This window comes from Leopardus geoffroyi, chromosome C1 (assembly GCF_018350155.1).
Source record: "Leopardus geoffroyi isolate Oge1 chromosome C1, O.geoffroyi_Oge1_pat1.0, whole genome shotgun sequence".
NCBI classification, from domain to species: domain Eukaryota; kingdom Metazoa; phylum Chordata; class Mammalia; order Carnivora; family Felidae; genus Leopardus; species Leopardus geoffroyi.
The window spans coordinates 8,194,304-8,207,299 of record NC_059328.1 but is presented as its reverse complement, the minus strand read 5'-3'; the positions used below and the strand labels follow the sequence as shown (position 1 = coordinate 8,207,299).

Genomic DNA, 12,996 nt, shown 5'->3' with positions numbered 1-12,996 from the left:
GGTACCAACTCATCGGGGCTTACCTGGAACTTTCCCGATTTCAACACCAAAAGTCCAGCATCTTGGGAACCACCTCAAGTCCTGAGCAAACCAGGACGTTGGTCATCCTAAATATAATTTATTATTTTTATTTTCCAGGTGTCCCCAAGATCTATGAAATAACTTCCACAAGGGCAGGGATCTGCGACTCCTGGGTTCACACAGAACAGTGCTTGGCACATAATAGGTGCTCAATACATAGGACTTGACCACCTGCCCATCACTACCTTAATCAGCCTGTTGTAAGGAGTCACACAGCAAACCAGCTGCCAGTAATTAGCTGTATAATTCTGAGTTCTTCAAATTTAATTCCTCTGTAATTTGAAACCGTGGCATCCTAAGACACGACCGTGGAAAGAAAACCAAATAGAAAAATTTACATACACGTGATTCTGCAATTCCTACCATCCATAAGCCAAGCTGGGATCTTCTCAAGTCACTACTGTTTCCAAAAAGTCCACATGACCTACAGGTTACAGGTTTCACATAAATGGCCTAACTCAGAGAAGAACCTTTGGAACCTCTTCTCCAGCCCTGAAACTCCGATGCACATCAGCAGTTTTCCGTACATGCAGCCAGGAAAACAGGCCAATTCTTACCTCCCGTGTAGAGAAAGGAGCCAGACAGGCCTCCAAAGTAGATGAGAGCCAAGTGCTCCAGTTTCAGAGGGGACAGGTGGTAGAGACAAGCGGCACAGACACAGCCCAGAGTGTAGAGGAAGACTCCAAACCGGACAACATCCTGGGGCTCCAAGATTCGGTCCACCAGGGTCCTGTCATCACTCTTTTTGTGGTCAATGCCCTTGGAAAAGTCATAGTAAGTGTTGACCAAATTGCCAGCCCCGTGCACGGCAAGGACGGCCACGGCACAACCCACCAGCAGCCTGGGATCCAGGACGCCCTGGGATCTGTAGGCCAGGGCACTGCCCAAGGCCACCGGGGTAAGCGAGGCACTGAAGCTCCACGGCCGCAGGGCCAGCACGTAGGAGGCGCATTTCTGCCTCCAGGAGCGTTGGGGAAGCCTGTCCTGCTCCGGACAGTCGTCCCCCAGCAGGTCCCTGTCCCCGACCTTGGCCGTCTCTCCCGCCTGTATGTTAATCTCCCCCGGAACGTGAGAGGCCGCCATGGAAGCTGCACGTGGCTGAAGTCAAAGTTAATAGTGAGCCACCCACGGCACAGCTACCGCTCAGCGGCGAAGAGGGGCGGGGCGACCGAACCTGACCTTCCTTCGATTCCGCCCCGGGGCAAGGCTGGGGAGGCGGCGGGCCCCGGGGGCAGCACCAAGCCGACCAGGCAGCCCACGAGGCCCGACGGCACCGCCCCGACCTCCTGTCACCTGGGCGAAACCTGTCTCTGGACCTCAGTCCGCGGCTAGAGCCCAAGGCCGAACTGCGGCCACACGCCTTAGGATACTGGAGCCGCCATCTTGTGCGCCAGCCTCCGAAGGCCCGCCCGGAAACAGGGACCGACCGCGCGGGCCGGGCCGGTGCTGGCGGGGCCGGGGGCGGGGCCTGGCGGGCCGGGGCGGGGCCTGGCGGGCCGGGGCGGAGCGGCGACCCCGCGGCCAAGCCCCTCTCCCGCCGGGGGTCCGAGGCCCTCAGCTAGCCCCAGACTCGCAGGAAACAGCCTCAGCATCACAGGAACGACCTCGACCGCGTGTCGCTTTACGACTTACCTAGAGCTTCCATTCACCAAAATAGGACTCACTCATTTTTTTCATTCAACAAGTATTTATTGAGCACTTACTATGCTAGGCAGCAGTGAACAAAATGGACAAAAATCAGGGAGGGCATTGAGGGCAATGAAACAGGTAGAATTACCTCCCACTTTTTAAATGGGAAACGAAGCTCTGAAATGGGAAATGATATCTAAGAAATTATTAGCTCTAGTAATAATCACCACGGCAATAATTCCCGCTTTTTATTGTGAACAATTGCCATTTGCCATGTACTGTCCTGCCTGCCTTTTTATCCATACTCTAGGTTACTCACTTATTCATGCAAATAACCGTCTTCCTCCCCACTCTGTCTGGTGGCCAGCTTTGGCTCTTCATTGCCCGCCTTCTGGAAGCTTATGGGCCATAGCCGTAGCTCATTCTGGCTGGAGGGAGCCAACTGTTAAATTTTCAGGAATTTTCTGAGCCGGTCATTAAGCACAGCCATTATTAAAAATTAAATTGTACAAACTTACAATTAGATAAATTTTATTTAAAACAAAGTTAACAAAACTCATTACCTCCCAATTATCTCACTCCATGTTACCATTTGTTTCTTTTGTCTGTTGTCTATCGCATTGTGGAAATATGATATAATGACGGGCTACCACTCATCTCTCCCAGCTTGGGAGGCTATATGATATCCAAAAGATGCATCCTGTTAGAATCAATTGGCCATATGGAATTTGCAATGAAAAGCATTGTGTATTTTATTATTACTTAGAAGTTACGTGCTAGATACATCCTTTATATTGGTGACAGTTACAATATGCACGTAGCATATACGGACGCGGGACAGACTCCATAATTTTGGTGCCTAGTGCAAAATAAAAATGTGCAGCCCCTTGGTCAAAAAGCATTAAGAGTTTCATTAAGAGCAATACAACCTCACACAGCCCCAAAGCCAGCCCTTGTACATACAAACATACTAACATGTCCCTCCCCCCACCCCCACCTTATCAGCTAGCTGGTTGTTAAATATTTACATCTCTACTACCTAGCACATACCTGTGATGCTGGCCAGACCCAAGTGTCCTCTCGTGCCAAGTTGGACAAGAGGAAGAAGCAGATATATCAAAACACTGGCGCCATCGTTTACCAATTCTATAACCTAATCCCTCTCTATCTCAGTTTACTCACGTGTAAAGTCTGAACAATATACAACATGCCTCCCAGTTCAAGAATGTTGAATGCCTCAATATTCAAGAATAACAGTGATAGAATTTATTGACTGCTCACATGCATCATAGAGGGTTTTAGGTACTTTACATATGTTAGCATTTAACCCCACCACACTACTTACGGAGGTAAGTGCATTATAATCTCTTTGGTTTTATGATAAATAAATATGTATAAAGAGATTAAGTACCTAGTCGTATAGCTAGTAAATGTTGGAGCAAAGTTTCAGATTCAGTTAGACTCCAAGCTGCTTTTAACCACTACTTTATAGTGTCTACCAAAATGCCTGATACTTTGTAAGCGCTCAATAAATATTACTTACCATTTTAACATGATAAGAAAGCTCTTCGTAAACTGAAAAGAGACCTACATATGTATTGCTTACTGTTGTTATAAAACCATGTGATTGTTAATTAGAAAACAGGGCCTTATCACAACTTAGGGTGGCAAAAATCTCATATATTGCGGGTGGAAATGAAAATTAGTACCTCCCTTGTAAGAACAATATGGCAATGTCTGTCAATTATACATGCATTTACCCTCTGACCCTGTAATCTGATTTCTGGGTATTTATTTGGTATAGCTTCCAGGGGAAATATTATATATGTACAAAAGCATTCTTTGCTGCATCATTAGTAATAGCAAGAATACAAGTGTCCATCAACAGAGGACTGGAAAAATAAATTACCATACATCCATGTGATGAAATACTATGTACCTATATAATAACAAAAGAACAAGGGAGCTTTCTATCTCCAAGTATCTCCAAGATCTACTAAAATTGTTAAAAGTGCAGAACAGTACAGATAGTAACAAAAAGGGAAAATAAGAGTACGTATAAAAAGAGAATCTGCCAATGTGTTTTGTTAGCCACAAAATATTGCCAAACCTCTTTAATTTAGCATTTCAGAACTTCTGGAAACTTAAGTATCTACAATGGACACTTCTTTCTTTCCTTTCAAATTTTTATCTAAATTCTAGTTAGTTAACATATCATATAATATTGTTTTCAGGAGTAGAATTTAGTGATTTATCACTTAGCATACAACACCCAAGGCTCATTGCAAGTGCCCTCCTTACTACCCATCACCCATTTAGCCCATCCCCCATCCACCTTCCTCCATCAACCCTGTTTGTTCTCTATCCTAAAGAGTCTCTTATGATTTGTTTCCCTCTCTCTCCTTCTTTCCATATGTTTATCTGTTTTGCTTCTTAAATTCCACAAGTGAGTGAGGTCATATGGTATTTTAGACATTTCTTTTTATTACACAAGTAATTGATGGTAATGGATAAAGGAAAAAATATGCCCTCTCCGTATTTCATTGCATCTTAGTTGCATATCCCTCCCCCACCCCCGCCCTGAATAGACACATAAGAAATATATAAATGCTTTATAAGGGGTTATATTATACTTCTATTGTTTTACAGCTTGTATTTTTAAAAATGTTTATTTTGAGAGAGAGAGAGAGAGAGCGCACCTACACAAGCAAGGAGGGGGCAGAGAAAGAGAGAATCCCAAGCAGGTTCCGCACTGTCAGCGAGGAGCCCAATGCCGTCAAATGCCATTTTTGCCATTGATTGTTTGAAAAGATGTTTTTAATTAATTATTTTAATTTTTAAAAGCTCCACATCCAAGGTGGGGCTTGAACTCAGGATCCTAGATCAAGAGTCACAGGCTCCACCCCCTGAACTACCCAGGAGCCCCTGGATGTTTTTAAGTGATGTTGCTTTAAAAGTATTTATTTAGGAATAGGTCATTCAGTTAAAACTTGGTTATGGGAATGATCTTGTGAGCTAGGTAATTTTGGAAAACTGGAAATTCTAACTAAAAACGCTTTTAAACGCACATTGCATTTCAAAGAAGAGAAATCACGGGTGCATAATTAGCGCTGGTCCCAAAGTTCTACATCTTTGCTCTCTTAAAGACGGGGCACCACGTCGCTCACACCCTGGTTACAGCGGTACCCACACACCAGGATCCGGACGGCCACAGTGTCGATGCAGCGGGGAATAATAGTAGCGATGCACCGGATGTGCGCGTGGAAGTGGCAGAAATCAACTCACGAGCGATTGGTTCTCCCAAGTGGACGCAGTCCTCTTTTAAGCCTCCTTTCGTCTGCCACTGGCCGCGTGGTTTGTCTATTTGAACAGTCCCCGCCCCCTAGAGAAGCCGGGTCCCAGGCCTCACTTCTCCTTCATTTCTATTGGTCTGCCTTCCAGTCCATCTTCTCCTTGCGCCTGGCGATTGGTCCTCAGCGCTAGGAGTCCGCCCTCCCTCCCGCCCGGCTTAGAGGACAGCGGGGAAGGCGGGTGGTGGGGCCGGGGGCCTGAAGCGGCGGTACCCGCACAGGTGGCGGCAGCCGAGGCCTTGGCCGAAGCCGCGCGGTGAGTCTGGGGCCTGGCACCGACCCCTCTAAGGTGGAGGAATCTCCAGACCCAGGGTCAGCCTGGTCCGTTGGGGGGGAGGGGGGGTGCCGGGAAGTCGCCCGTCTGGTCCGTGAGGTTCCTACGGACTTGGGCGCCGTCTGAGCCCTTGACCCCCCCCCCCCCCGGCGAGGCAGCACCCACCTCCTTCCGGACCCCCAGGAGACCCCCGGACCCCTCAGCCTGCCGTGTGTCCCTGGCGCGGCGAAGGGCGGCCCATCAGCTCCGGTACCGCCGGGCGCCTTTGGATCTCCATGCCTCGCAGTCACCCCATCTTCCGAGCCACCTACAGGTTGTCCTCAGAGAGGAGCAACGTCTGTGTGTGCCCCTTGCACTGCACCCTGGGGACCTCTCAAGGACCCAGTCCCCAGAACTGAGCTGGGTTCCATCCTGGGGTTTCATCCTCTCTGCCCTCCCCACCCCCATCTCCAGTTTCAGCCACCCCAACTTTAACTTCTGCCAGCCGTCACCAAGACTCTTAGGATATTGGACTTACAAGTATTTTAGTTGAATTCTGCCTGGAGCAGATGGGCCTGTGGGCCTTAGACCCTGTGAAGATACTCTGGTTTCTTCCTGAGAATGAGAATTCCTTGCCAGCCTCCCTCCCCCTCATCGCAGAGGCGGGCACACACCCCTTCCTAGTTTTCTCATCAGGGATCCTTGGGTTTCCTCTCCCCTGAAGGATGACATTTCCTTCTGCAGCCTTTTTCTTGGCATTGAAGTACTTAAAAGCCTTACAAAACGAATTATTCCCTAATTTTTTTTTCTCTGCATCTCACAGATAATTTCAAAAATAAGAATTTTGGAAAAATTGGTGTTCTAATATAATGTGGACATACCTCGGACCGGTTATATGTGTTCCTTCCGCAGCAGTCTGGGCTGAGCCCTGTTATGGCCACTTTATGGTGGTTGCCTGATTATTTGTATTTCCCTCTAGATTGTAAGCTCAACTTAGAGGAGGGACAGTATATAATTGAGGAGCGAATGAGTGATCTCAGGAATGAATCAGTCTCTTTTAGCTCACATTCCAAGTACTGGTACTTAAGAGAACTGCACTGTCCAATATCATAACCACCAGCCACAGGTGGCTTAGAGCATCTGAAATGTGACTAGTTGAAGTTGAGGTTGCCCTGAGTGGAAAATGCACAGTACAAAAAGAGAACGGAAAGTATATCAGTAATTTTTATGTTGGTAACATGTTGAAATGATATTTTGCATCTATTAGATTTAAGAAATGTATTAATTTCATCTGTTTCCTTTTGCGTCTTTTTGATATGGTTGCCAGGAGATTTAAAATTACATTTATGGGGGCAACCGGGTGGCTCGGTTGGAGAAGCATCTGACTCTTGATTTTGGCGCTGGTCATGGTAATAACAGCTAACGGTTATTAAGAACTCACTGTGTGCCTGGCACTGAAGCACTTTTTAACATTTATTAACTCACTTAATCTGTAATTTAATACATAATTTTGGACTGGATTCGAACCCAGGTAGTCTGGCTTCAGAGCCCACAGTTTAGCCCTGTCTGCTACACTGCCTCTTTTTTTTTTTTTTTTTTTTTTTAGTCTATTTATTTATTCTGAGGCAGGGAGAGAATCCCAAGCAAGCTCCACACTGTCAGCACAGAGCCCGATATGGGGCTTGAACCCGCGAGATCAAGACCCAAAGCTGAAATCACGAATCGGACGCTTAACCGACAGAGCCACCCAGGTGCCCCTCCCCCACCTCTTTTAAACACCAGTCATTGTGGAATGAATCAAGGCTTTCTCTACATTCCTTAGTGAGGTCTCCCAACCTTTTTAGGATCATCCCCCCACCCCCGCCGACAACGGGCAGAGAGGAGATCCGTGTTGAGGAACGGGCACCATAACTATATTCATGACACCATAGTTTGTTATGCAAAATATTGAGGGAAGTTTCTCTCCAAAGAACCTCAGGTCAAGATGCTGGGAACCGGACCTGCCACTGCCACCACAGCCACCACCACGTCCAGCAACGTGAGCGTCCTGCAGCAGTTTGCCAGCGGCCTGAAGAGCCGGAATGAGGAGACCAGGGCCAAAGCTGCCAAGGAGCTCCAGCACTATGTCACCATGGAGCTTCGAGAGGTCAGGGCTTCTGGGCTTTGTCGTGGAGTATTGGGCCTCAATGCACCGGCACTGGTTTGGATTCCTTCTGACGGCTGAGTGAGGATTTGGAAAACAAAGACGCCCAATTTTTCCTGTCTGTAGGGTGCACCAGTTCCTTTGTAGTGGCTACACATTTCTGTGGCATTTCCTATGCTGTGCTTCCTTCCTCCTTTCCTTGTCTTTCTTTCTTTCCTTTCCTTTCCTTTCCTTTTCTTTTCTTTTCTTTTCTTTTCCTTTCTTTCTTTCTTTCTTTCTTTCTTTCTTTCTTTCTTTCTTTCTTCTTTCTTTCCTTCTTTTCTTTTCCTTTCTTGTCTTTTCTTTTCCTTTCTTTCTTTCTTTCTTTCTTTCTTCTTTCTTTCCTTCTTTTCTTTCTTTTCTTTTCTTTTCCTTTCTTTTCTTTTCTTTTCCTTTCTTTTCCTTTCTTTCTTTCTTTCTTTCTTTCTTTCTTCTTTCTTTCCTTCTTTTCTTTCTTTTCTTTTCTTTTCTTTTCTTTTCTTTTCTTTTCTTTTCTTGCTTTCTTGCCTTCTTGCTTGCTTGCTTGCTTGCTTGCTTGTTTTCCCACCATATTCCAGACCTTCAGTTCTTTCTATCTGATAACCGTAGTCGGGCTGGGTTTGAGGAGCTGGTAGCCTGGGGCTTTCTAGAGAGAGAGCATGCTTGATGTCTGGACGGTGTCTCTTGCTCATCCTTGTAACCCCAGGATGTGGCCTGCCATGGGGTAGATACTCAACAGGCATTTGTTCCACATACCAATGAGCTGTGGGTTCATCTGCTCAACAGTTTACAGCTATAAACGTGGGCAGTAGTTCTGTCCTCTTCGGCGTGAGCCAGATCTGCTGGCCACCTCTCAGTCCTGACCTTTGGGAGCCACCCCCACCCCCCCCACCCCGCCCCCAGCATCAGGGAGACATTAGAAGTTGTTCTGAGTACATCTTCCTCCGCAGATGAGTCAAGAGGAGTCTACTCGCTTCTATGATCAGCTGAACCATCACATATTTGAACTGGTTTCCAGCTCGGATGCCAATGAAAGGAAAGGTGGCATCTTGGCCATAGGTAAGGGCAGGGCCTCTGGTGACGGGGACAACTGGGAATGAAGGGCGGTCACCTCTGTGTCCACTGCACCTGCGTCCGCTGCTTACTAGACGCTGAGTTCCTACCTGTTTCATGAAATTTTGAGGAGCCCTGTGGCTTTCAGTGTACTTATTCAGGCGTTAATCTTAGCAACGGTCCTGGGATGGTGGCACAGCTGATGTCTTCAGATACAGAGTCTCAGAACCATTACGCAACTTTCGTAATGCCTGAGCCGAGACTGCAAGCCAGCTTTCTCCCCCCCACCCCGTGTGGCTCATTGCAGGCTCTGGTTTCCCTGTCGGGCAGTTCGGCGTAGCGGGGCTCACAAATGGAAAGGCGAAGTTGGGGTACAGTGATACAAAGCATGTCATTTTCACATCCCAGGGACCGGTCTGGTGCATTATTATTCATCCTCCGTTTTACTCCTTTTCTTCTTGGGAAAACAAATTACGTGTCCTAAAACAAGGTTGTTTTGCTTTATGTAAGTAGTTCTGGCGCAGATGTCAAACCTGCTGCTTAAAATGAAAATATTGTCTGCATCCTTCCCACCTGGAAGTTGCGCTTGGTACTCAAAGCAGAAGGAAGGGGTCACGCGCCAGCCTTCCTGTCAGGGCCGCGCGCTCTCCGGGACCGGACGTGCCCATCCTCACCTTTTGTCTTCCTGTCTTTCCCAGCCAGCCTCATAGGAGTGGAAGGCGGGAATGCCACCCGTATCGGCAGATTTGCTAACTATCTTCGGAACCTCCTCCCCTCTAATGACCCAGTTGTCATGGAGATGGCATCCAAGGCCATTGGCCGCCTTGCCATGGCAGGCGACACTTTTACAGCTGAGTATGTGGAGTTCGAGGTGAAGCGAGCCTTGGAGTGGCTGGGCGCTGACCGCAACGAGGGCCGGAGACACGCAGCCGTGAGTGCCCGCGGGGAGGGATGCAGCTGGCCGGGGAGCAAGGGGGCCCTGTCGGGGTCCTCCGCACCACGTGCTCGGGTCCCTGAAAGGCAGGCGGTGAGGGGACGCTCCAGGCAGAGGCGCTGTGCTTCTTAGGGGCCTTCGGTTCTGTCCTGAATCCCTTTCTCTTTTTGCCCCAAGCTCCGTACCCAAAGAGGAAACTTGAAAGTTCTCTTCTGTTGCCCAATAGGCACAGCCCTGAGTGCGGTGCTGTCTGGACCTCTGATTTCCTAGACTCAAAACTGCCTCCTGAGCCGAAGGTTCCCCCCTTGGCCACAGGCAGACGAAATCACAAGCCAAAAGGCTCCTAAAGCCCCAGACAGCTGTCCTGTCTGTGTGATCCTGTCAGTGTTTCTGTCAAGGTCTCTCTGCTGTCCTATGGGAACACAGAAATACTAGGAGGAGGAGAGGACCGGGGGCAGTGGGAGTGGTGGTCTGCCTCCTTTCAGGCCTTTCTTGTTTATTTTCTAGGCGTTTGTTGATTGGTGGGCACCTGGCCCAAACTCCCTCTTTCCCCATTGGCTCTTCTGCAGTTGGGGGAGTGGGAGCCTCTCATCCTCTCGTGGTGCACCCCCACTGCTTTTTTGAGGCTTGGCCCTAAAAAAAAGCCTGGTTTGAGGGACCAGGCTTCCCAGGCTGCGAGATGAGGGAGAGTCTGTCCTTGAGAATCTGGGAATGAACGTGGTGGGGATCAGAGCATCATTTGGATCCTTTCCTGTCGGCTCTGTCTTCAGGAGCCAGTACCACGAGGAGGGACCCTGGTACTGGGAGAGGGACAGCCATGTGGACCCTGCTTCAAGGCGGCTTTGTCCTTCCTAACTCTGAAACTTGGGCCAACCTCTGACCTTCAGTTTCTTCCACTGTCAGATGGACATATAGCAAAATTAAATATTGAACGGGATTATTAACACATTTAATAAACGTTTATCAAGGGGCGCCCGGGTGGCTCATTTGGTTAAGCGTCCACTCTTGATTTCAGCTCAGGTCGTGATCTCACAGTTCCTGAGCTCGAGCCCCGCATTGGGGTGCCAGCGCGGAGCCTGCTTGGGATTCTCTCTCTTTCCCACCCCGTTTGTGCTTTTCTCTCTTTCTCAAAGTAAATAAACATTTAAAAAATAAATAAATGTTTGTCAAATACCGCTGTGCTCCAGGGATGGTGTTAGGCTGTCATTAGGACAGAATGCAAAGTGTAAACATGTCTCCCTTCCAGAGCTCATGTTCTAACATTATGAGAATCCTATGTTTGTAAACACCCTAGGATAATGAACACTGAAATTTTCGATCAATTTTTCTTTTATTCCTGTGTCCCCAGAGGTTCCCAGCTAGAAGAGAGGACGAGTCTGCTCCTTTCCTGATGTATATACACACAGGCTCCAGGATGGCAAGAAGCCGCATCCTGATGGGACGAAACTCTCTGATACAGACGAGGGTTCTCTGTGTGCTTTTCTCCCCCAGGTTCTGGTTCTCCGCGAGCTGGCTATCAGCGTCCCCACCTTCTTCTTCCAGCAAGTGCAGCCCTTCTTTGACAACATTTTTGTGGCCGTGTGGGACCCCAAACAGGCCATCCGGGAGGGAGCTGTGGCTGCCCTTCGTGCGTGTTTGATTCTCACCACCCAGCGTGAGCCGAAGGAGATGCAGAAGCCTCAGTGGTACAGGGTGAGGAGATGGTTCCATTGCATTCGCCTGCAAAGCACATTTTTAAAAAATGTTTATTTATTTTTGAGAGCACGAGCAGGGGAGGGGCAGAGAGAGAGGGAGACACAGAATCGGAAGCAGGCCCTAGGCTCCGAGCTGTCAGCGTAGAGCCCGACGCGGGGCTCAAACCCACGAGCCGGGAGATCGTGACCTGAGCCGAAGTCAGATGCTTAACTGACTGAGCCACCCAGGCGCCCCACAGCATGTTTATATACAGCACCACCTGGCCTAAGGGCCGCAACAGGGCCCTCGCCACAGAGCAAATGTCACTTTTGTGTTGGTCTCAAGTGGTTTCTTAAGCTCAGTATGAGTCAGTACTTATCTCATTGGATTTCATTAATGCAAAGATCTGTTGGTGGCCACACCATTATTTTACGTGCCACTAAGGATGAATGAAAACGTGATACAGTAAAACTATGACTTACTGCCGTCTCATCACCAGTTATAAGAGCTCTCCTCTCAGAGGTGTGAAAATATAGAAGAATGGGTGTCTGAGAAGCAGCGACACACAATGATACTAATTTAAGAAGTGCCAGGTCTCTCTCGTCTAATGTCACGAGCCCTGTGCCAGTCGCTGCTGCTGAGAGCACTTAACTAAGAGCTGGTACTACAAAGAGATTCCTAAACGTGGCATTGGAGACCTGGGTTCTAGGGTTGGCTTTGCTATGTGACGTTGGACAAGTCATTTAATTTCCTTGAGCCTCTGGTTTTTATCTGTTAAATGGGGATGGTCGTGGTCTCTGCCTCATGGTACGGTGCACGTTGAAGCTAAATTAAACGAGAGAGCTTGGTGAATCCCTGTCGTTGATGTTGCTGGCACAAGCCACTGAGCAGGCATGGTAACACCTCAGGGTCCCCCATGCAGAAGGGGCGGGCTGGTGGTCTTTCTCCCTTTGGACATTGGGTAATTAACACATCCCGTGTCTCTAATAGCACACGTTTGAAGAAGCAGAGAAAGGGTTTGATGAGACGTTGGCCAAGGAGAAGGGCATGAATCGGGATGATCGCATCCATGGAGCCTTGCTGATCCTCAACGAGTTGGTCCGAATCAGCAGCATGGAGGGAGAGGTGAGGAACCATGTCAGAAGGGAGCCTGGCTTCCCACATGCCCTTCTGTGAACAAGACAAGGCGAGATCCTTGTCCTTACAGAGGACGTTTTATAAGGGAACCAGGAAATAAGCAAGTCGATGAGGTCACTTCAGAAGGCACCAAGTCCTGTGAAATAACGGGTTGGAGGGTAGCAGTGGGAGGGGACTTCCTCTCTGGGGTGGTGCTGTTTCAACTGAGACCCACATGATGTGGAGGAGCGAGCTTTGTGCTGCGTGGGGGTGTTCCAGAAAGAGGCTTTGAGGTGGGAGAGAGTTTGGCAAACTCAGGGAACAGAAAAAAGGGAAATGTGGTTGGGGCACGGAGAGCAAGGGAGGTTGGGGGAAGGGTCAAATTCTTAGGCCTCAGGGTCGCGGTCAACACTGGCTCTTATTCTCATAAGCGTTGGAGATGCGTGCCCAGGGGAGCGGGGTGAGGGCCTCCATTTTTAATAATCATTGGCTACTGGTGCGGGGAAAGCTCGTGCAGTGGTGGGAATGAAAGCAGGAGACTCGTTAGGGGGTTGTGTTTAAAAGTGCAAGGACTTTTGTCAGGGAAACAACTTATGGTGGGGGCGGGGGACGTGGAGGGAGCAGGGAAAGGCCGGCTAGCCATCAGCAGCCATGAGACAGCAAAGGAAAGTGACAGGAGCATGCTAGGCTACCGCGCAAAGCCACCATGGGGGGCTTCTGGCCACCATGCCCCCCCCCCCCCCCC

The 12,996-nt window shown here is 48.8% G+C and overlaps 2 protein-coding genes across 6 annotated transcripts in view; one reads left to right on the top strand and one right to left on the bottom strand.

Annotated features, from left to right (window-relative positions):
- Window positions 1–1,513, bottom strand: part of UBIAD1 (UbiA prenyltransferase domain containing 1) — a 106,032-nt gene extending 104,519 nt beyond the window's left edge. For 3 of the 4 annotated variants that reach the window (XM_045475609.1, XM_045475606.1, XM_045475607.1), the window contains exon 1: window positions 639–1,368. In XM_045475609.1, coding sequence (XP_045331565.1) covers window positions 639–1,164 — 526 coding nt within the window. In that variant the 5' untranslated portion in view covers window positions 1,165–1,368. Of the gene's footprint in view, window positions 1–638 lie in introns of all 4 variants that reach the window. The other variant, XM_045475608.1, reaches the window with a different exon arrangement.
- Window positions 1,514–5,184: 3,671 nt separating this feature from the next.
- MTOR (mechanistic target of rapamycin kinase) overlaps window positions 5,185–12,996 on the top strand; it is a 134,569-nt gene continuing 126,757 nt past the window's right edge. For both annotated transcript variants that reach the window (XM_045475601.1, XM_045475603.1), the window contains exons 1-6: window positions 5,185–5,316; window positions 7,284–7,459; window positions 8,425–8,533; window positions 9,226–9,458; window positions 10,953–11,153; window positions 12,126–12,260. In XM_045475601.1, coding sequence (XP_045331557.1) covers window positions 7,298–7,459; window positions 8,425–8,533; window positions 9,226–9,458; window positions 10,953–11,153; window positions 12,126–12,260 — 840 coding nt within the window. In that variant the 5' untranslated portion in view covers window positions 5,185–5,316; window positions 7,284–7,297. The remainder of the gene's footprint in view (window positions 5,317–7,283; window positions 7,460–8,424; window positions 8,534–9,225; window positions 9,459–10,952; window positions 11,154–12,125; window positions 12,261–12,996) is intronic.